The sequence below is a fragment of the Pagrus major genome, chromosome 23 (assembly GCF_040436345.1).
Source record: "Pagrus major chromosome 23, Pma_NU_1.0".
NCBI classification, from domain to species: Eukaryota; Metazoa; Chordata; class Actinopteri; order Spariformes; family Sparidae; genus Pagrus; species Pagrus major.
The window spans coordinates 19,217,684-19,241,035 of record NC_133237.1 but is presented as its reverse complement, the minus strand read 5'-3'; the positions used below and the strand labels follow the sequence as shown (position 1 = coordinate 19,241,035).

At 46.0% G+C, this 23,352-nt stretch overlaps 1 protein-coding gene across 1 annotated transcript; it reads left to right on the top strand.

The window, feature by feature from the left end:
* The first annotated feature begins 281 nt into the window (after nucleotides 1-281).
* svilc (supervillin c) lies at nucleotides 282-23,159 on the top strand. Its single transcript, XM_073495270.1, has 32 exons — nucleotides 282-720; nucleotides 4,362-4,853; nucleotides 7,053-7,202; nucleotides 7,318-7,485; nucleotides 7,928-7,962; nucleotides 8,765-8,826; nucleotides 11,404-11,549; nucleotides 11,951-12,179; nucleotides 12,260-12,792; nucleotides 12,951-13,077; nucleotides 14,427-14,474; nucleotides 15,561-15,635; nucleotides 15,719-15,806; nucleotides 15,895-15,978; nucleotides 16,080-16,284; nucleotides 16,450-16,616; nucleotides 16,693-16,812; nucleotides 16,906-17,042; nucleotides 17,553-17,700; nucleotides 17,790-17,935; nucleotides 18,024-18,199; nucleotides 18,705-18,849; nucleotides 18,935-19,253; nucleotides 19,365-19,507; nucleotides 19,611-19,710; nucleotides 19,791-19,995; nucleotides 20,231-20,364; nucleotides 20,450-20,605; nucleotides 20,882-21,025; nucleotides 21,105-21,217; nucleotides 21,706-21,861; nucleotides 22,052-23,159. Exons 2-32 carry the CDS (start codon nucleotides 4,573-4,575, stop codon nucleotides 22,139-22,141), a joined length of 4,830 nt encoding a protein of 1,609 aa, XP_073351371.1. The 5' UTR covers nucleotides 282-720; nucleotides 4,362-4,572; the 3' UTR covers nucleotides 22,142-23,159.
* The last annotated feature ends 193 nt before the right edge of the window (nucleotides 23,160-23,352 follow it).

The window sequence follows — 23,352 nt, the reverse complement described above, 5'->3', positions numbered from 1 at the left end:
CCAGAGGAAGCTGCATGTAATCTGATAAATTGCCTCCAGTGATGTCACTCAATGGCTAAGTTGCATTGTGGGTAATGGAGGCAGCAGGTTTTGAAAAGCATGAAAAATGTGTGGAATAAAAAGGTGACGTTTCTGGTTCTGGACCGCTTCAAACCCTGCTGCCTACATTACCCACAATGCAACTTACCCACAGAGTGACATCACTGGAAGCAATTTATCATTTTACATGCAGCTTCGTCTGGACGTGTAAAACTGGTGGAGTTGAGTGACTTTTTTTTGTTAATGGTGAGCAGCAGGACTTCATGTTACATCTTTAAGTGAATCATTAAAGTGTCACCTGGTGATTTAATTCAACTCTTTCAGGAATAAGCACCACCTGACCACCATGTAAAATAAACTACATTTTGACACGAGGCCACAAGTTTAGGTCTCATGTGATGTTGTACTTCAGTGGTGCAGGAGAAACCAGTGGCGTTGAGTGAACCTGGTACTCTTGAAGCTCTTGTTCTCCGGCAGCAGCGTCTCTCTGCCGCTTCCTGGACGGAACAAGGGGCGTCCCACGGTTCGACCATCTATTAATACTCCGGCCCCTTAATACGGAGAGCGCTCCGCAGCTGCGACTGTGACTACATTTGGAGCGACAGTCCGTGGGGAGGGACCGCCGGTCTGTGGAGGAGCAGCGGCACCACACATGCCCACATCACACGGCGCGCACTGCATGTAAGTACACTTCATTCTACAGTCAGTGTCTTTTATAGCGGATTATAAATGTAACGACAGGTTCTGAATGTCTCATCCAGTCAGTACTGCTGCTGTTTGTTCCGTCTGTCAAGCTGAAGTTCGGGCTGTGCGTTGAACATGAACATGACCAGTTGCTCTGTGAGGCTTGTTTGTGAAAGGTTTTGTGTAGTTTTGTCTAATAATCAGCTAAAGGCAGTGACGATTTGGCAGTTTCCGTGCGCCAGCTCATGTTTTACGCACATTTTACGCACGAATTACGCACGAATGAAACTCCACTAACCTTTATTTTTAATAGCTTACGTTTGTGAAAGAGTGGTACTCTTAGTGTTTCCAGGCTTGTGTGTGTGTGGACACTAAGAAGGAGATTGTGATATAATTGGAAATGTTCGCACCATCTCCGTCTTTGCCCAATCCGTTTGAAATATTAGGTGTTAGACGTTCTGGATGTATATTTAAGCTGCAATGATTAATCGATTTGTCGATTGAAAGAAAAGTAACAGCCAACTATTTCAATAACTGATCACTTCCCAAGATAAAATGTCAAACATTTCCTGGTTCCAGCCTCTAAAATGTGAAGGTTTACTCATTTCCTTTGTCATTTATGACAGTAAATGAAGAGTCTTTGGGTTTTGCACCGTTGGTTGGACAAAAGCAACAATTTGTGGACCTCACTTTGGGGTTTGGGAAGCTGTGATCAACATTTTTCCACCATATTTTTGGACATTTTACATTACTGGATTATAATATTATATAAACAGCCCTAAATGGACTTACATTTTCCTGATTGTGTAATGTAAGAGTGTTAATGTGCTACATCCTACTGGGAGCTAACAAGTGGATTATGGTTGCATGAGGAGAAAGCTGTTCTTCCTCTCGGCCCTGCAGCCCTTTAATGTAGAGATCAAGCAGACATAACGCTGACAGCAGCTGCTGATGTCAGTTTCACACATCTCTGTCTTAGTCCTCGATGGTGCATGTGAGTGAATCCATATTCATGATGTATACTGCCACGTATGCTCTTTTGCTCTCATATTCAGTAGAAGTATGAAGGAAAGACCTCTGAGAATTTGCCCTTGAATAGTGGTGCTCCATGGGGGGGCTGTAGTGCAGGTAGCCTGGTCAGGACAGGTGTAATTGGTCGGAGGCTTATTCTTGGCTGGTCTTCTAATCTGGTTTACTGTGCTGCTCCAGCAGGACACCGAGGTCCTCCTGTTATCTAACATGTCTGCACTAGACAATGAACATTTTGGCTTAAATACCCGACACAGATCTTTAAGTGAGTTTTTGAAGAATTCATCTGGAAGATTTGAATTCATATCCGTAACTCAACACTCGTGGCTTTTTGTTTAAAGGATAAGTTGACCCAAGAATGAAACTTCAGCCGTTATCTACAGACCCTCATGTCAGGTGAAGTTTCATAGTCCACAAAACATTGCTGGCTGAGCATTAGTGTGCACCCCGTCAGAAGTGAAGACTTAAAGCTTGACCTGAAGGCTGTAAATAATGTATTTTCAAATCAATCTGGGCTTCTGGAGACTCTGATTATGGCTATTTTACAAGTCCCCCATCTACTTCAGACTTCCCATCAGCATAAGGGTGAGTAGATAATGGGTGATCTTCTCCTTCCCTTAACCCTCTGGACAGTATTATGTCCCTGTCTGAGTAGACTGGCTCCTGTGTGCTCATCCACTGGCATTATTTCAGAGCTAGTGTCAACTAGTGTTGCTGGATTAGAAGGCAGTGATCCCTGCTGAGCCTCGATGGCATTCTCTCCCCCAATCGACAATCCTCACGCTCGTCACATGACTTCTGCTCTTTAAACAAGCGTGGCCCACCCTCGACTCGTACTCATGTTCTGCCAGCGAAAACATAAAGGAGCGTGGCGTCAGTGAGACTGGGGATGCTTGTGGCTTGCGCCCTCCGGGTTTGGACAGGGAGGTGAGTTGTCCAGTTCCGGTTGCCTGACTGTTTTTGTTCAAAGCACATGTACACGTGCTGTGAGAACACAGATACACAGAACAGCAAACGTTGAGCCTGTTGTCTCATGTCAGGGATCACTGAATGTTATGGTTCAGCTCATTAAGGCTCTCTGCAGCATGGTCACTCTGGATCTACAGCGTGTGTTCCTGCTGACAACGTCTGCAAACCTGACCTTTAGTTTATATGTTGGGTGTGTCTGATAGAGGCAGATCTGAGGACACGTTGTTAAATAAATTGCCATCAATGTTGATAACTGATGAATCGTTCTGAGTTGTTTCTTAAGAAAAAACACTCTAAATTTTCCGATTTCTTTTTATTTACGTGTGAAACTGGATATTGTTTTTTAGGGAGACCTCGGGAAAATGTCCAGCCGTGTTTGAGGTGACAAAATATGGATATTTTTTTACGAGAGGTCAGGAAAATTTCCACGTTTGTGCTCATAATAAATCGATTTTTTTCACGAGAAAGTCGGGACAATTTCCTTGTTGCGTTTGTGGAAACAAAACTTATATTTTTGAGGAGGGACATCTCCAGCCGTGTTTGTGGAGACCAGGACCAGTATTTTAATCCAAAACATCTTCTATTTCTTTTTTTTACCCTAGCCAAGTGGTTTTTGTGCCTGAATCTAACCAGAGCATAAGCACAGCGTTGTGATAAGAAAAGTGAAGTTTCAACATATCCTTGTTTTGCAGAAACATACAAAGCCAACATTTGTTATGGTTTATTCTGAGAGACTGACTTTGACCTTCCCGCTCTATGATGTGGTTAATCTGCTCTCTCTCTCCAACAGGAGACGCAGACACGATTAAATAAACTTAAAAGTTGCATCTTTTACTTTACGACCTCCGCTGCCACCAGAGGCATTCAGGCCTGCTGCAGATCTATCTGGTGCACTAAGTCCGCGGCTCACGTCTCTTTGTTCTGGCTCCATTGTGCTTCCTGCATCAGGAATGCTGACATCCACAGTTTTGGAAAAGCGCACGGACACGCATCCAAACGCACATTTATGTTTGTACATATTGGTGAGCACACACAGCCGCTCATTTGTTAACCTTGCTGATGATTAGCTGCTATCTTTAAATGCAAATCGTGTCATATGAGGACTATTTATATGTGCTTCACAGCCTCAAGCTTTGTCAGTGTTGTTTATTCACCTCCAGGCAACCATGTTTTCCAACCGGTTACTTTTTTTTGACTCATGAGAACACGTCATAATTCAGATCAAACCACAGCTTCACATCCGTTAATGACAGGTATCATCCACTATATTGACATACAACTATCAAAGTGGATATTCAGCTTGTTAGATAACATTCAAACAAGAAAACAGTGACTTGTTCGGCTTGAGTTACATCCAGAAAGCCTGCAGACTCAGTGCCATGGAGGCCTGGACCCAGAGCGGAGCTGAGCTGCTGAGGTGTTGAGTTTCAGTGCAAGGGGAGATTCCTGCATGGCACTGCAGGTTGGTACAGGTCATCTTACATGGACTCAACAAGAGGACAGAGGAGACCTAAATGAAGGATGCACTTTTAGAAAAATGGACCTTTTCAGGAAGACGTGTACAGACTGCTGAGAGGCACGTGAGTGCATCTATCTGGTTTGTTTCTTACCTGCTTTTTCTTTGCTTATTCCTCTTTCAGGAGCAATGCCTCATCCTCAAAGGAACAGATCGTTCTGCAACCCCTGACCGGTGCACCCTCAGCAAAGAAAGGCCTTAGGTCCAATGGAATCTGAATTTCACAGGAGGGAAGTTTGGCCCCTGCATTTTGCCTTAGCTAAAAAGTGGACAAAGAACGACCCATCTGCTTTGCAACTATTCGAGTAGACTCGACTGAAATCCTTCTGAGGGACATGGACGCCATGGAGAACCCGGTCCTGGAGCCCCGATCGGAGCGGATCGCTCGTTATAAAGCTGAGAGGAGGCGAGAGCTGGCCGAACGCTATGGCAACATGGAGGAGCTGCCTACCAAGTGGGTGAGGAGGGACAGGAAGGAGGTGCACGACCCGGCGACCCAAACCCACAGGGAGGCGTTGAACTCAGACGGCCTCGGTGAAAGAGTGAACGGCAGGACGCGAGTGGTTACAAATGGATTAGAGGCAGACGCTCCTGCAGAGTCCAACTGCTTGAGAAGGTGAGTCACACATGGAGGATAGGCTGTTTAAGTGTCATGCAAAAAGTCTGAGTCTTGGTTTGGATTTATCTGGGTCTCCTTCAGATGGAAATAGGTCTGCAACTAACAATTATTTTCATTATTCACTAATCTGTCAGTTATTTTCACAAATAAGGCAACTAAGTGTAACGTTGTGGAGAGAGAGAGTTGATTGCTGAGTCTCATCCCGTCAGATACTGAAGCTTAAAGTTGTCCGCTTGGGTCCGGACACCAACCCAAGGCGTCAATATTTGATAAGACTCAACAATGAACTATCTTTCCACAAGAAGTTATATTTCGACTAAACCCTTAGTCAGAAATTGCAAATTTTTTTACAAAATGCTCATCACAATTTCCCCAGAGCCCAAAGTGATGCCTTCAAATTGCTTGTTTTGTCAAACCAACCAGTCCAAAACCAAACGAATTATTACTTATTATGACAAATGACAAAGAGAAGCAGCAAATCCTTTCATTCAAGAAGCTGGAACCAGCCAGTGTTTGATATGTTTGCTTGAAAATAAAATTAATTGAGCGTCAAGGTAGTTGGCAATTCATTTTCTTTCAATCAATTAACTAATCAAGCAACAACAAAAAAAAACATACATGCTGTAAAAATCAGTAAATAAGGAGCTTTATCAGTAACCGTTAATGATGTTTTGCGTTGTCGATGCAGCTCACTGTAGCTGTCTGTGTATATTCTCGGTCCTGAGTCTGGAGGTCGAGGGGAGCAGGTGTTTCAGGCTTAATTTGTCCAAACACCAATAAAGCAACGTGCCCACTTCCTCACCCTGCTGACACCCGTCACCTGCTTCAACCTTTTCCACCTTGACATCACTACACACTGTAGGTGTTGTCCTAAAATAGCGCTGCATTATATTGAGGAGAGCGCAACCAGGGAGCACAAAGGACTTCATTCTGTTGAGCTGTATCTATCTGGGACATAACAGCATGATGTTTTGTGTGTAAATGATGCGCACGAGTGTGTCTCCCTTCTTGAAAAGCATGAAAACCATCTGATCCACTTTCTTTTGTTTGGTTTAAATACAATCGATTTCTAGATTCACACCAGATCTTATTATCATTATCATCATATAAGATGTATTGGCTTTAGGAGCCCAGGAAGCTGGTGCCAAGGGCGTTCGGCTAATGTGGATCCTTTTTAATAAATAAATAAAAAAATGGGCCATTTAATAAACTAGAACTGCAACAATTAATCGATTAGTTGTCAACTATTAAAAAGGAATTGCCAACTATTGTGAAAATGTATTATTTGGTTTAAGTGGGATTGAATAGAATTGACTTTCTTCATTTTCGTTGTACAGCTGTAACAAAATCAGGTAGGCGTCTTTCGTACTATAAAAAAGGGGGGAAAACAAGAAAAATGTCACAAAAACGGGACAGAAAAAGGAAACAAACGTGAACAGTGTCTGGCAGAAGAAAATAGTGCTGCAGCTCAGATGAGCAAAGCAACAAACCAGGAATGTTTTCAGAAAGAAAAGTCAAAATTCTCTGATTCCAGCTTCTTAAATGTGAATATTTTCCGTTTTCTTTACTCCTGTATGACAGTTAACTAAATACCTTTGGCTTGTGGACTAAACATGACATTTGAAAAGGTCATCTTGAGCTTTGGGAAACACCCCCTTGACATTTTATAGACAAAACAACCGCTCGATTTGTCTAGAAAATAATCAAAACATTCGTCGACAATGAAATGAATCGTCAGCTGCAGCCCTATTATACACAGTACATGTAAAATCTAATCTTTTTTTGCATTTGACATCAGAAAACTTGACACTTTTATGACGTTTACAATGTAAATCTGACACATTCAGTAAAACAAGTTGCTCTGCTTCTTACCGGCGACCTCTCTTGACTTCACCAGTTGCTCCGTGTTGATTTGTTACTAATTAAAACTGAGAGGTCTAAATCAGTGGGTCCCAGCAGGGAGTTTTAAAGCCACTTTGACTCTTCTTATGCATTTGGTTGCTACTGTCCCGGCCTGGGAGCTTTTTCTTGGAGCACGCAACATGAAACAGCAAACGGCACAGTTGAACCTTTTTGCGGTCAGAGCTGCACGTTTCTTCGCAGCTCTTGCCGAAAAGGTTCGACATGACACTTTTGTTTCTGAGAGCGTTCCTCTCCCCGCTCCTGCATCCTCACCTCCTCCCCCCCCACCTCCAGGCAGGGTGACTCTGCCAGCATGCTGAGTGGGGAGGGGTGCCTCGTCCCTGTTGGACTCGATGCCCCGCAGCTCCGCACTCGGGTGTCGGTGGGCCAGTTGAGAAGTGCCCTTCTGCAGCAGGCAGGCAGCGGAGCGCAGCCCGAGAAACTGTATGATCTCCTGCATGTGTGTGATCCAGACTGACACTATCAGCCTGTGTACCTCTGTGACGATATCTGTCCGCGCCTCAACATCTTCTTCCCGCTCTGTTTGTGTGGACACTAGCTGCCCTGATGCCACGTCCTCTCTGGATCTGGCTGTGAAGCCGGGCTCCGAGGGGGGCCGGCGACGCACCCGGCGTTACCTCCCCGGCGGGCCAGGTGCCGGTCGCAAGAACAGCGAGCGCTTCAGGACGCAGCCGATCACAGCCAATGAGATGGAGGAGAGCAGCGGGTAGGGGCTGTGTGCTGTGGTCAGGGTGCAGGCTCTGCAGAGGAGGCACCGGTTTGGTTTTTCCCAAAGAGGACGCTGTTTGCTGTGGTCTTTTTGCAGTGTTTTGGATTGGAGTGTTTGGTTCACTTAAAAAAAAAAAAGCAGCCACACTTAGACTGAGGTGTTGCAGGTGAAGCACCTTTACATAACTGCCCACAGGTGGTGTAGTTTGCATGTGCTCGTCCTCCTTTATGACCTCGACAGTGCTGCTTCACCGTGCATGCAAATATGACACAGTATCTTGATTGTTTAAGCCACATACTGAGACACAAAGACATGTATTGTGAGCTCGAAGCAGGATCTGAAAGACGGCGCACAGGAGCCGCAGATTTCAGCCCACATCACCTGCCTGCTTCATGTTTCACCCGGTGACCTCATGCTTCGCCTCTCTTCACTCTCCTAGGCTGTTGGACACGGAAGAAGAGGAGACCTGTAAAGGTAAAGCTGCTGACATCACACAATCAGAACAGAAGGAACAAATACTTCAGAAAAATATAGACGCTTCTCTCAGACAATGAGTGTGCACCAAACCTGCACAGCTGCCTCGTCAAACTAATTTAATAGCTCATGAAATAAATCAGGTTATATTTTTAGGCTCACAATGGTCAATCTCCTCGGCGATGACAGATTTATGCCTCACAAAAGCCACGTGGAGCACTTTTGACCCCCGCCATGAAAAGATGACAAGCAGGATTGACTCACCGAGAATTTACAGCGCAACTACAGAAACAAGAAGCCGACGTGAATCTGTTTTATTATCGCTGTTTGGACTGATGTCAGGTCCCGTGTCGTAACTTTTATTTTTGTGCCTTCTGCTTCTGTATGTCACAAATACAAGGTAAAATAAGGCTTTACTTAAACTCAGACTTCCAAATGTGGCACACAGAAACTTGAAGTTTCAGTCCATTGTTTCCCAACCGAGGGGTCCGTCCCCTCCAAAAGGTCGGATAAGTGAGACAAATCTGATCTGTGTGATCTTTAACAATGTATCGTTGTATTTTTAACAATATTAATTTGTAATGAAGCTCATCACGATGGCTGTCAGATAAATATAGTGTGGAAAAAAGTGTGTGGAAGTATAAAGTAACAGAAATGGACCTCGTCTGGTCAGTTATGATCACATGCACCTTCCTGGACTCCTGATCAACTGTCACACATCCTCTGCTGACTCACAATCTGTTTTCATGTTTATCTGCACGTCCTAATGACGATGATGATTTATGTTTTTTTTCCCTCACAGCTGATGTGAAAACAGACGACAGAGCCAAGATGAGTGTTGCAGCCAAGATGTCTTTGTTCAAAGTGAGTCTATGTTTGTCACAGCACTGAAACAGGATCTTTATTGCTGCTGTTACGTGCTGCTGTCCGTCCCAAAGGCTGCTGCTGAAAATGAGTTGAAAAAAGTTGATTTTTGAGTCAAAGATTGACGCTGTGGGATTTTGGGACGGGTTGGCCGCCATCCCAAAGCAACATTATTTGACGAGTTGGGAATGAGACTCAGAAATCAACTTTTCTGACAAATAACACCTTTTAAAGCAACATTATGCAACTATTTCACCTTTAAACCAACAGTTTCAACCTCATTCTGAGGGTTAACTGACTTGTGATAGGAAGAACGGTGCCTCTGTCATTCCCACTCCACACCATAAACACCTGTTCTTGCACTATGTAGCCTAACTTGAGCCAGCTAAGAAGAGCTAGCTTGGTATTCTCAGTAGACTTTGCGCCTATCATTTTTCCGTTCCTTCTTCACAGTCATGAGTCCTGTGAGTTGTGAAAGGTAAAGTAGCTTGGAAAATAGTGCTTTGGCGCAGTGAGACAAGAATTATGTTACTCGTGGTCGGGCCTCGCTGATAACGGTACAAAAACAGCCTAACACTTTATCTCTGTGTTTTATCTTAGTTTCCTGATGGACAGATATCTTTACTTGTTGCTAAAGTAACCAGTAACTGCTGCTAACTGTAGCTGCCTTTAGCTAATTAGCTCAGTTAGCAGCGCAGTTAGCTGTCCTAATAGCTTACTCTGCCAGGATTGGGACCTCGGGGGTGCAAGGGGGCGTGTCAGTGAGCTTTGGACTATTCAGCCCTGGGTGGGTTTCCAAGTTGCACAGCTAACTGTGCTAACTGGCTAACGGCAGCTACAATTAGCAGCAGTTAGTGGTTAGGCCTACTTTAGCAAAAAAATCTAACTGTCCATCAGGAAACTCAGTAAATCACAGAGTAATTGTGTCCATAAAATGTGATCCAGTTTCACCAAAATCAATTAATAACATTATAAATGTGTGTTTTGGTTCACTTAACACTTTTTTCTGGCATCTATCAGTTTTCCAACATAATTCTTGTCTCATTGGTAAATTAATCAAATTAAGCACCCCTATATTGCTATTTTCCAAGCTACTTTAGCTGTCATCAATTGCAGGAATGAGCAACATGAATGAAAAATAGATGTAAACTGAGAATACGGAGCAAGCTTCTTCTTAGCTTGCTCAGCCCAAGCAGCTAAGCAGCAGTAGGCCTTTACTTTAGCAACAAGTAAAGCATTAAAGTATTAAAAGTACTCATTCAGCAGAAAAATTAGTCCTCGTTAAAATCTAGTATTACGGGCTGGTGAGAAATATATTGAACAGTGAGGAGAAAGCTCCTCACCTCAGCTGCTCACCTTACACTCTGAGACGTGTGGTGCGTCAGTGCTGAGCCTGCAGAACACAACCTGATCACGTTGACTGATATGAATGGTCAAACAGGTGCTTCAATGCTGCAGTCTGCACTTATTAAAAGAAAGACTAAATTTATAGTGTCTGGAAAACGCATCCAAAAACAGTGTGGACGTTTGTCTGGTCTCCATGGAGAAGATGATGTGGATTTTTCTCTTTTCTCCATTCCTACATTTCACCTCCTGCACAGTTTGAGTTCCTGCAGCACCAGGTGAAAACGTGGCAGACACTGTATTACCATTAACAACCGTAGCGGCCATGTTATAATTAGCCCGCTTCTCTGGTTGAGGCAGGCGGGGAGGTAACTGAAGCCGGCGCAGCTCTGGTTTCACTGTGACCTGTTGGGCCGGCATTCTATCCACCAAGCCAAGACGCTCCACCTTACAGCGAGCTGCTTTATTCACCAGCTATCCGAGCCTCCACCCGCCCGCCCGCCCCTCCATCTGTCCATACAAATAGAACAGGAGACATCAGGAGAGGGAGTTTTCACTGCCATTTTTGTGGTCACACTTATTACTTATTTAGAAGTTGGAGGCTGTTGATTGAGGCTGCTATCTGACCTGAGCGTTGGGGTCCACCTGTTGGAAAAAAACGGCCACGTTGAAGCAAATGTGATGTGTTGATATTAAAGGGGCAGTTCGCGATAAAATCCAGAATACGTATTTTCCCTCTTAGCTTTCGTGCCTTTTATCCATCTAGACTGTTTTGCTGTGAGGTACCGAATTTTGGAGATATGAGCTGTAGAGATGCCTTCTCTGGAACTAGATGGCGCTCAGGCTTTTGGTGCTCTAAGCGCCAAAAACACACATTTTAAAAATTTAACAGCAATGTCTCATTTTCAGAAATTAGACAAAGTTATTCAAGATGATCCACAGACCTCGTCGTGTGTGGTTTCATGTAGGAACTATTTTCTTTCTACTGAACGACACCACACAGAAGGAAGTGTGCGTCTGCTCATGGACAAGAAGCTAACTAACTAAGCTAACTAATGTTACTGCTCGGTCACTGAGGACAGCATTAATGTTTACATCCTGCCACAAGCATCTCATCCAAGATGCATCTTTGGTGCTTTAAGTAGTAAATAGCATCGGAGGCAAGAGGATAATTATGTATTGTTGATTTGTACGTGAACTGTCCCTTTAACGTGTCCCCTGCCTCCTCTGTAGGAGCTGGAGAAGTCTGCCGCCCCCGAAGCCTCGGCCTTCCTGAAGCCGCGCTCAGGCAGCGTCTGCCATGAGCGCAGGGTGCGCCGTGGCAACGACCATCGCTTTCTGACTCAGCCAATCACCTGCGAGGAAATGGTGGCCATCAGGTGGGAAAGCCAAGAGGAAAGATGATGGTGGATTTTAGCTTTCGGTTGGATCTTAAACAGTTTTATGTCGACATCGGTTCTACTGTTGTTGTTGTGGGACGACCTTTATGTGTTTAATACAAGGCAAATAGTCTGAAAAATGTCCAAAAAGACCCGCCCAGTGTCCCTCTGATTGTCGAGTGTTCATGCTTGCTCAGGGTTAGATGGTTGGGAAAAGAATGTCAGGGTCAGAGCCAATCGAAGGCAGAGGAAGGGCGGGTCAAATGTCAGCCAAACAGGAGTGAAGGGTGCATTTGTTGGGGACTATTTTTACACACATTTGGGGCTTGGAGGGTGTATGTTGGATAACATCGGAGCTCTTTTTTTCTCCTGTAATCACACGCTTGTTTTATTTCCTTCAGCGCCCCCAAACCAGCCCCACCAGTGGAGTCCCAGTCCGAGCAGGCTGAGCCAGTGGAGGACGACGATGAGAGCTGCAAGCTGAGCATGAGTGAGAAGCTCGCCCTCTTCAACAAACTGTCCCTACCGGGGAGGCAGGGGGACGTCCCCGCTGAGGGACCCCCGGAGAGACGGAGGCAGAAGGGGGCTCGGTACCGCACGCAGCCCATCACTGTGGAGGAGGTCAGCCTGGTGAGATGATTAAACTTTACGGTGTTTTATAGAAATATCACAAAAAGAGCCTGTGTCTCACCCTCGTTCCTCGTCTTCAGCTCCAGAAAGGCCCCGTACAGCTTCCCGCCTTCTGTTTGTCCGCTCATCTGTCCGACAGACAGCAGGCCTCGTCTGTCAACCTCAAACCCAGCGAGGTACGACTTTCCCAGCCGAGACCTGACGCCGGCCCCGTGCCTGTGGAGCCTGGCAGCCCGACCCAGCAGGGCCTGAGAGGAATCCTGAAGAAGAGCAGCTCCGGAGGCTCCGAGTGGAGCAGGACGGATGCACCGTTCAGCCACGAACAGAATGGCGGAGGTTGTGAAGAAGAGGGGACACGAGGGAGGGTGGAGAGCACGGAGCGGCAGGATATTCCCGTACCGCCGAGGAGAGAGAGGCGCGGTGAGGGAGGCTCGCTGACTGGAGCTCCCTGGAGGCAGAGGGCTCGAACCAGGAGGGAAACCATCGCCTGTACACCAACAAGAGCCTTGTCAGAGCAGGACGCTCTTCAGGAGGAGAGGAACAGCTGGACGAAGCCACAGGAACAGCTGGTTTCTGCTGTGGAGAACAGCTCGGATACTGCTGAGAGAGTTCAGTAAGTGTCTGATGGGCTGATACATCAATATCTGGAAGGTCTTGCTCTGATTTATGGGACATTTTGAAGTAGGATGACAAAAATGATCATATTTACATATGTGAGTGTTTTTTTAAAATATTTTCATTGGTTTACATTCCCTGTTATCTGTCCAAAAGGCAGCAGAATGAGGAGGAGGGTGTTTGGATGACGAATGAAGAACCCACAGTCACGGGACACGTTCAGGTCACGCTGGTAGACGACACCGTCAAACTGCAGGAGGCGAACGACACCGGCAGGAGTAAGGTAGGAAACAAAACGCACAACGAGACTCTCAGTGGCCCTCCAGTGACTTTCCAAATCACAGCTGCAGAATCGGCAGCTGTTCTGCTAAAGGTTCATCTATGGCTTCTAGAGGGGTAGCCTCTACATAACCTCTAATCCTCTGAGAGTCCGGTTCAGAGACGGTGGGTTTCAGACTGTCAGCAGAGAAGGATGAAGTTTAATGGTCAGCAGAGAGTTGAGAGTACATCTTCAGAGTTGACACAGCCAGGAGAGACTGATTGTTCATCTGAGAGTGGTAAGGGACATCAAAGTACATCATCGCAGGCTATTCAGAGCTTTTGAACAGGCCATCTAACACCAGAAGGTTGACATAACTGTATCTCTGTTTAAACAATCATTTTGTTTAAGAGGAAATACTCCAGCTATCCCAGCATGAAAGCAGTCGAGTTGTTACTCGGACAAGATCAGGAGGTAGACTGATTATCAGGCAATATTCAGCATTTTTCCGATTATAGTATCAGTGATTTTTCTGTCAGATTGCCGACTAATTTAAAAATGTGCTACTTTTTGCTCTGATGCAACGTCCTCTCACACAATGTCTGATTGGTAACACGTCACATTTAATAGCCTATAAACAATCAAATCATCTGAATCTGTTACTAATAACTACATTTTATAAAATAAATGCAGCGGCGAGGACGAATAAAGTAGCAGAAAAGGGAAATACTCAAGTAAAGTACCTGAAAATTGTACGCCCCCACAGGCCACCACACACAGCGCCGCCTGTCAGGTTGATGTAGAGAATCATTATATCATTAATACTTAAAATAGTCGTTAGCCATCGATTACATCTGTCTTAAAACAGATTGAATTGTAATAGAAATCAGAACACAATGTGGATAAAACCGCACGTAGATGTCACTGGGTTCACTCTTCCTGCCACCCTTGAATCCAGCAGGAGAAGCGGGGCGGCGGCTGCATCGGTGCATTTGTCGCTCCAGTGAAACCAGATATAGCATCTCTTAGCAACAGCGCTCTGGATTTGGGAGGTGCTAAATGTCTGGAGATCAGACTAAAGTTACTGGGGAATATACCCAGGCCGTTTAGTGTTGATACTGGGATGCATTTTACTGTCTCTGAACCGGACGAGGAATGTAAACAGACTGATTATTGTGCTCTTTAAATGTCGACCCTTTAATGACCTCGTGAGCTCAGCTGCACCGCGGTGACGGTGTGTGTGTGTACGTCTACGTGTGTGAGTCTTCGGCTCGGTTGACGTCTGTTTTAATTCTATACTTGCAGAAACATTTTTATTTGTTTCCTGTCTTTTATTTACTCGTCTGTCACTCTGTCTCTGCTGCCCCCTGTAGGAGGAGACCGAGCAGCTTCCTGTGGAGAGTGTGAACCCTCGGTGCTGGGTACGTCTTCAACTAATGCAGAGATCATTCTCAGTCTCCATTGCTTGTTTTACAATAGCTTTAGCCTCCCTCCCTCTTTCTCCTCTGCCAGGAACCCGTCTTTGCCTCTGTCTATTCTAGCACTACGCCCCAGTATATCATGTGTTTCAATCAGGTAACTGTTCGAGCCGCTGCATGGCAGATGGATCGCAGCTTTTCTCTGTGTTTGCAGTGTGTCTGTATGCAGACTTTTTTTTTTTTTTTTTACACAAGATGCGTGAAGTTTGGCTCACGCTAACGAGCCATCACCTGCGGAGTGTTTCTGTGTGTGAGAATGATCCTTTTTCTGAAGTGACACCTCGCAGCTCTCACTTCTTCACTTCAGTCGTTTACATCGTGTTGCTGTTAATTCTGAGCTCTTATTCTTGTAGTTTTCTTACACCTGTGGCGTCTAAACTTCTTTCTGCCGTGTCTGTTTTTGGAAATAAAAGCCCAACTTTCAGAATTAGACTTTTGAGAACATGAAATGAATGTTTCTCTTTAGGCTCTCTTGCTTAAATGAATAGATGTTTCCCCCCTTTATGTATCTTTACCCTTTTGGTTTAACCAGAAACAGCCGCTCTGTTGGTCCAATTCCACCAGACTCCATTTACAAAAACTATAATTTTCCGATTGTAAAAACACTCGACAGAAGAACTATAAAACTCACCAAAACCATCTTGATTTGTCTTTCCATTGTTTCAACATTGATTGTTGGAAAGACTAACAATAATGGTTTGGGTGAGTTTTATTTTGTTTCTGTCGAGTTTGAATCAAGTTTTTTAGACTCAATAAGTTTCTCCTGCTAGACTTTTGTCATGGACTGATGTGTTTTGTGGTTGAGAGCATCAGAAATCTGTACATCTTGTATCCTGAGTGTCATTTTGCTGCCTGACTTTTGTTTGCCTTGCAATCTCCTGTGCGCCCTTTTTTTGTTTATTGCTCCCAAATGAGTCGTGTTAAGTCACCTTTCACTTTGCATCGTATTTAATCCTCTGCGATCTGCACTAAAGACGTTGAACCTGTCACCTGTTGATCCACGTTATTCTGTCTTCATGTCCCCCTCAGACGAATCAGTCCTTTGAGGCGCAAGAAGTCTCCTCTCCCACCAGCAACCAGAGTCAGCCTCAGTGGAGACAGAAGGTGATTGTCTTTTAAATCTTTTCATATTTTTGAAGCTTAAATCTTACATTAATACATCCGTTATTTTTTTTTTGGCTGCATAGGCGAAAGGAGTTGAGGATGAGCTTCAGACGGACGAAGCCGAGGAGATGAACGCACAGCAGGAGAGGAGCGATGAAGAGGCCCAGAGAGGTGAGTTTACTCCTCATAATCTCTGCATCTTTAACTCACTCAGTAGATGTTTGTCTCTGACTCCTGCCCTGTGTTCCCCACCTGTTAGCTCTTGGATCTCCAGAATCAGACGGAAATGACGCCTCTCAGATGCAGAGACCATCCACTGAAGCTCCAACATGCACATATGAAGGTTAGAACGGCATTTTTTCATATGATAAAAACCTTTTCTTGTTTTTCTAATCTCTGTGCAAGTATTTAAAGTCTACACTTCCTGTCCTGTCCCCCCGGCAGCTCCACAGAGCTCCCCCCTCTCAGCGGATCCACGTGACGTGAAGGAGGAGGAGACGCCGCTGGATGAATCAAACACGTTCGACGGAGGTTTCTACACAGATCGGTCGCCTCCCTCCGCCTGTGCAGCACCACCACCATGTGGAGACGCTGCTGCCACAGAGAGTGAGCAGGACCTGGACGTCCTCTGCCAAACCAACACACCCATGTGAGCCTGTTTTACCTCAGATTGTGAGATTATTAGCCACATTAAAAACATCTTAAACATTCAGCGATGTGGTGGAGGGAAGCTGCAACCAACAGGTATTTTAAAGCTGTTAAATAAAATGTACGTCTAAACTAACTGTATTTGCCGTGTGTGTGTGTGTTGCAGGCTGACCTCAGCAGTAGCGGAGCACAGGCGCTCGGTGCGTCCGTCCCGTCGGACTCAGGGCTCCAGAAACCCTCTGAGGGCTCTGGCTGCCCGGGAGGACATCAGGCAGGACTACATGGGCGAGAGAGTGAACACAGCGTCAGAGGAGAGGATCCAGGCAGAGAACAGTGAGCGGCAGTATTTCTTTTTTTAAATTCCTTTCATTTTGCTTTATCTTATTCAGCTTCCTTTATTTTCCCACAGAGTCCAAGAACTCCTCCGAGTCACACCTCAGCAGATCAGACAGCGTGATCTCTTCCTCTGATGCTGCGACTAACAAGTCTTATCCTCCGTTCGGCAGCCTGATGCTCATTCACATCAAAGGTCAGAGAAGATTTGGTTATCTGCGCGCCGAGCGTCCTCACCATGACGTCTGTGTGTTCAGGTTTTTATATTAACTAGAGCCTGTGGTGACAGGTAGGCGGCATGTCCAGGTGCGTCTGGTGGAGCCGTCGGCGCGGTCGCTGAACAGCGGAGACTGCTTCCTGCTGGTCGCTGCGGAGCACTGCATCCTGTGGAGCGGAGAGTTTGCCAACGAGCAGGAGAAAGCCAAGGTACCACGGAGGAATATTAATTCATTTTACAAGACAGTTAGTTGTTAGCATAAATTTACACATCAACAAGAAGGAAACTATGAGCCATGAAACATTAATTTGATTAAAAACGTGTAAAAATATCTCTTCACATGCCCAGATACCGTGAAATATCACTGCATATGTATCTGGATGTTGCAAATTAAAATGATATTTTCATCATCTGATGAATATTCCATAGTCATGCATAAAATGGCACAAAAAAACACTCATTTTGTGCATAAGAAGCATCTTGAGCAGTGTACAGAGGCAGTAAAATACATTTAAACTGTTCCTGGAGGTGATCCTGACACTACTGATGCTTTCATCTCCCATGTTACATCACACACCATCCATGTTCTCTTTTATTATACATTTAAGGTCCAGAGTGTATGATGTAGGGGCAGAAAAGGAATATAAGTTTTCTGTAATGTCCTGGTTCTGTATGCATGTTCTGCTGCGGTATCAGAAACTGATACTGTTTCTTGTCAGGCCTCCGAGCTGGCGTCGTCCATCCAGAACCAGAGGGACCTCGGCTGTCAGGCCTCCCAGGTCGTCCACCTGGAGGAGGGGCTGAACTGTGACAGCAGCCAGGCCGCAGACTTCTGGAGCCTTCTGGGAGGACGGACGCAATACAGAGGTGAGAGGACAAAATATCTAACAAGAAGTGACAAATATCTGTTGGATGTGTGTTCGTATTGACTGTACAGCATGTTCCTCTCCCCACAGGAGCCAGTGCAGAAGAGGAGGATGAGCTCTATGAGCGAGGCGTGGTGGAGTCCAACTGTGTGTACAGGCTGGTGGAGAACAGGCTGGTGCCCGAGGAACAGGCCTGGGCCTCCATCCCCAGCGTCTCCCTGCTGGGCTGCACTGAGGTCTGAGGTCTCTTCTGGATTCTCCGGTTGATTAATGTTGTTTATGTGTTGTTTCGAGCTGATGGTGTGTTTCTGTGTGTGTTCGCAGGCCCTGGTGTTTGATTTCGGCAGCGAGGTGTACCTGTGGCACGGACAGGATGTTTCCCTCAGCAGGAGGACCGTTGCTCTCCAGCTGACTCACCAGGTGTGGGCTGGAGCTTATGACTACAGCAACTGTCGAGTCAATCCACTGGATCCCACACAGTGTAACCCCGGCACACCGCTGTGAGTTCACCCTGCGGGGCTGTAAAGCTTTCAGTCAGTACTTCACAATGAAAATAACAGCATATCAATGCGATGAGGACGCGTTAACAGAAACACCGGAGTAAGTACCACAGCATTACCTGAGCACTGTGGTGCACACGATGAAGTTTAGCAAGGCGTTAAGATTGCCGCGCATGCAGCCACGACCCCAGCAGTCTGCAGTCGGCGTTCAGTGCACGATTTAAGAACAAATGGCTCGTAATTCAACGCCTCACGCAGAGATGCCGCAGCATTGTGTCCACATGACATGCTGTAAAATCCCAGCGTACTGTTCTGAGGCCAGGCTACACGCTGACACGCTGCAGCTGGCGAAAGACAGCTGCTTGGAAATTCAACCAAGCAGACATATGCCCCCGGTTCACTGCCAGCCACCGTCTACTGTATGTCTCCAGTTCAACTCAACGCCCTTTTTAGTCTTTTAAAGATATAACGACCAACATTTCTGCCTGCCTACTTGTGTCCTCAGGAGGGGAGAGGGGCGTCCCAGCTGGGCGTTGTTCGGCTGCGTCTCCGAGCACAACGAGACGTCTCTGTTCAGAGAGAAGTTCCTGGACTGGACGGGCCGGACCGGAGGCAGCGAGGAAGCTGCTCCCGTGAGCGAGGAGACACAGGTTCGTCTCACAGTTTGATACTTGAACGTCAACCTGCAGCACACAATACTTTTCTACCCACCATCTGTTTTCCATCTCTTGACAGCCCGTCCCGGTTCAGCCCTCCCTCTCAGCGTCCTTGTCATCAGACCTCCTGAGCGCCTGCGACGCCAAGGCTCTGGTGTCGGGTCAGTCGCTGGAAGGGGACGGCTTGGTCCACAGCGTGTTGGCCGGGGTCGACGTCCAGAGGGGGCACGGGGTCATCGCGCTGGAGGAGGGACGTCAGATGGAGCTGAAGACGGTTGCCGTGGACACCTGGCACGTCCAGGAGTTCGACGACAGCGAAGTCCCCGTGGAGAGCGGCGGGCAGCTTCACGAAGGAGACTCCTACGTCATCCGCTGGACGTACAGCGTCATCACTGTCGGTCCGTGACGTTCACGATGTAATACTTGAACTTGACACTTCTTGTGTTTTAGATGTAGAGTCATTTGTCTCCGTGCAGTTTAATGATGATCCGTGATTTTCTCTGCTGTAGACAGTCCCGATGAGTGCAGCAGAGAACCCAGACAAAAGGAAAACACCGCCTTGTTCCTGTGGAGGGGCCGCCACTCCAGCGTCAGTGGGCGGGACACGGCTGCTTTCCTGTCCATCGGGATGAACAACCAGGAAGAGTCACAGGTACGGGCTTCAGTATAGATCATCGGTGTATTTAGGCGGCTGGTATCTGTGAGCGAGTTTAGATTTAGAGTGATACAGGGCTTTGTGCTTGTTGCTCCTGAAGGTGGTGGTGCCTCAGGGAAAGGAGCCTCCCTGTTTCCTGCAGCTTTTCCAGGGAGGCCTGGTCATTCACAAGGGCAAGCGAGACGAGGCCGTTAACGCAGGTACAGTACGGCCATGTTGTTTTTCTTTTTAATCTGTGGTGTGATTTAAAAGACATGTCGCCATCCGCCTGTTTTGGCAGAGTGGCGTCTTTTCTGTGTGCGAGGAGAGCTCCCAGAGGAGGGATCTCTGCTGGAGGTCGACTGCTGCTGTGCAGGTCTGAGGTCCAGAGGCTCTGTTGTTCTCCTCAACAGCCAGCAGGGGGCGCTGTATCTCTGGACCGGCTGTAAAGCTCACGCCAGCTCCAGAGAGGTCGGCAGGAGGGCAGCGGAGAGGCTCGCTCAAACGTAAGTCACATACACTGAGTGGCAGGGATGTTTTTACATTTAATATGTAACGATTATTTTCATTTTTGATTCATTTGTTAATTATTTTCTTGATTAATTGATTTCTTTAAGCCAGAAAATGGTAAAAAATGTGATCATTGTTTTTTTAAATTTGACCTTTTCCATTTTAGATTTTAATTTGTGCAGAAAAATAAAAGTCTAATTTTCCAGCTTGTGTATTTGATGTGTTCGTCAGGTGTCCGTCAGAGTTGGGTCTGAGCCAGAGCAGCCCTGTGAAGGTGCAGGTAGTGGAGGAGGGCTCAGAGCCGGCAGACTTCTGGACCGCACTGGGGCAGATGGACAGGAAGGCCTACGACTGCATGCTGCAAGGTAGAAAACACCTTCTCTCCACCCAGGACATTTCTCTCTCCTCTCGCTGTAAACTTTAAAATCAAAATGTGCTGTGTGCTGTCAGATCCTGGAAAGTATAACTTCACACCTCGCCTCTTCCACCTGAGCGTCGCCTCGGGGAGTTTCAGAGCCGAAGAGCTGCAAAGTCCAACGCGGCTGCCGGGGCTCGTTATGCCGATGCCCTTCGTCCAGGAGAGTCTGTACTCTGTACCACAGCCGGGTGAGAGCTCCTCACTTCCCACACACTGTTAACTTCTCTATCTAATTTCTCATTTTCTATCAGGATGGTTCAGTAATTATCACCCAATAATTGGAGAGAAACATTTAAATGTATAAAAATGAGCTTTACTTCACATTTACTTTGCTTTTTCTTTGCTGAATCCTTTTTTCAAACATCCCACAGGAACATCAAAGTTGACCTTAATCTAATACCAGTCTAATCTAATTCCACTTTATTGTCTCATACATCGTCCTATCTTTCCTGTCTGTCCTCCAGCCTTGTTCCTGCTCGACAACCGTCTGGAGGTCTACCTCTGGCAGCGGGGTCAGCCCGAGCAGACGGAGAGCTCGGCTTCGGCCTGGAGCTGCTGGCACAACGAGAGGCGGTGCGCCATGCAGACGGCGCTGCAGTACTGCAAAGGTACGAAGGGGAAGATGTTTGAGGGGTCGGGAATGAAAGCCGATGCTGGTTGTTGATGATTTGTTTCTCTGTATCACAGAGATGAACCCAAGACGCCCACCACAGGCCTACCTCATCTTCGAGGGCTCAGAACCTCTCACCTTCACGAATGTGTTCCCCCGCTGGGAGAGGAGCCCGGGGCCCCACACACAGGTACCCAGGATGTGATGGATGCATTTTAAAGTCGTATTCATCCTGAGCCGTGTTTGTCTGGGATTTTGTCCAAGTATAATGTGACAGAAGAGCAATTTCCAGTCCAACGGTTTTCATTATTTATTTATTTTAGCAATCTTTTGCCAATTTGGAAAAAAACTCAAGGGCAAAGCCCCCAAAACAAGTCATTTTCTTACCACACTGCCTCCAGCATTCATCCTGTCCCGGTCTGAATAAGCCCTTTGAATACATATCAGATTTTAGAGGCCCAGACCCTGACTGCACCAGATATCATCTGCAGATATCTCCAGGCCTGATTCTCTCTCCGGTTTCTGTTTGACACAGGCAGCAAGTGAAGTTTTGTGTCCTACTGTGTATTTGTGACATTAGAGTTTTGTTATCTTTAATTTTAAATACATCAATCAGTATATCAGGTTCCTTATCCTCACTACATCGGCTCATTTTAGTGTTTTATTTTTCCTCGTCAGGGCGATGCGGGGCGGGTGAAGCTGACCTTGGTGCAGGACGCCCTGGCCCAGCTCATGAAGACCCAGTATCCTCTGGAGGAGCTGCTGCGGAGCCCCTTACCTGAAGGAGTTGACCCCCAGCACCTGGAGGTCTACCTGTCAGATCAAGACTTCCAGGTAAACCGATGCGGCAGCGTGCAGTGATGTCTTTCAACCAGCAGGCGGCAGTGTTCACTGAGTATAAGTCGCCGCACGCTCACGCTTAGACTCCGATGATTAATCCTGAGAGGAAGTTTCAACTTTAACATTTATATTTCATGACGTGAATTGATTTTTGCATAAACAAATAACTGCAATTATGTTTCAGACTATTTTGGAAATGAAGAGAGATGAGTACGCCTCCCTCCCGAGCTGGAAGCAGATTGATCTGAAGAAAAGCAAAGGGCTGCTTTGCTAGACGGCGATGACGAGCTGCAGCAGACGTCCTCCTGCTCACCGAGAAGGACAGAAGACAGGGGGGATATTTGCACCATGTTGCTGCACAAAGGACGGCTCACAGCGTAATAAAAAGAGGAAATTCACTTTTATTTATGTCAAATTAGTATGAGTGTGTGGACTTTTTATCAGACATGGATTTCTCCGTAGCTATCGTTCAGAGCAAAAACAAAAACACATTTTTCCTATGAAACTTAATTTTATCTGTACAAATCAATGAAAGATAAAAACAACAAAAAAAAGAGAAGGTGTGTGACAGTGAGGGAAAGACATCAGTAACAAACTGTGGGAAAACAAAGGAGTGCTTACAAAAAAAGATCAATGCTAATAAACAATGTAAACAAGAAAAATAAAAGGCTAAACACTTTCTAAACGTTTCCTTCTCGATCGATCCGTCTAAACACCTCCGCATGTTCAGAGCTTTTACAGCTTTTGGATTTCAAAAACTGCTTTTTCTTCCTGATTGTCACCAAAATCTTAAAAAAAAACATGTGTGCTTGACTCCATAATCCATGATTCGTGTGTCATTTGATGTACCGATGTGTTCATTTGTCTGCCAGCCTTGTGTGTGTACAAAATGTTTGTGCCATGTGTATTGTAGCCTAAGCCCATGTGTTCATTGTGGCTGTGGGTAATGCCTTATTATTCACCATTAGCTATGCATGGAGAAGCATGATAGATATGCTCCAATAACATCCCTCCGGCCCAAAACGGCACGCTAATTCTGCTTCACCTCAACCGACACTGTTCAAAAAGCTCCCCACAACATGGCAACAGACTGTATCTCTCAGTAGTGTGTGACAGCTCACCACTTACAATAACACTTCTAACAGCTACCGGTGATGTACGTAAAATGTCTACTTTGATATTTGTGTACTATCTTTCTTCTTGTAGATAGAAACAGCTGCTGCAGTTGAATTTGATAGCAAACGTTTAGCTTTTTTAAGCATTTTGTTGTCAGAATTAAAAGTGTTTCTTGACTCACCGTCTACTGACTTTGTACAAGGGGAAAAATAGGATACCTACAGCCATGCTAGCTGCTCTGTGACGCTCTCTTATAACATCTCTGGCTGTACTTAGGTATAAAAGTGGTTTGATGCTACATCAGTATGCCGACATACGAACTATTACAATGCTAACATTCTGATGTTTAGCATCTAAAACATGCTAACA

Bases quoted from the DNA above. Each gene is read 5' to 3' on its own strand.
- svilc (XM_073495270.1), top strand. From the start codon at position 4,573: ATGGACGCCATGGAGAACCCGGTCCTGGAGCCCCGATCGGAGCGGATC. The intron at 15,636-15,718 runs GTGATTGTCTTT...TTGGCTGCATAG, and splicing joins AGCCTCAGTGGAGACAGAAG to GCGAAAGGAGTTGAGGATGA. The intron at 16,813-16,905 runs GTCAGAGAAGAT...CTGTGGTGACAG, and splicing joins GATGCTCATTCACATCAAAG to GTAGGCGGCATGTCCAGGTG.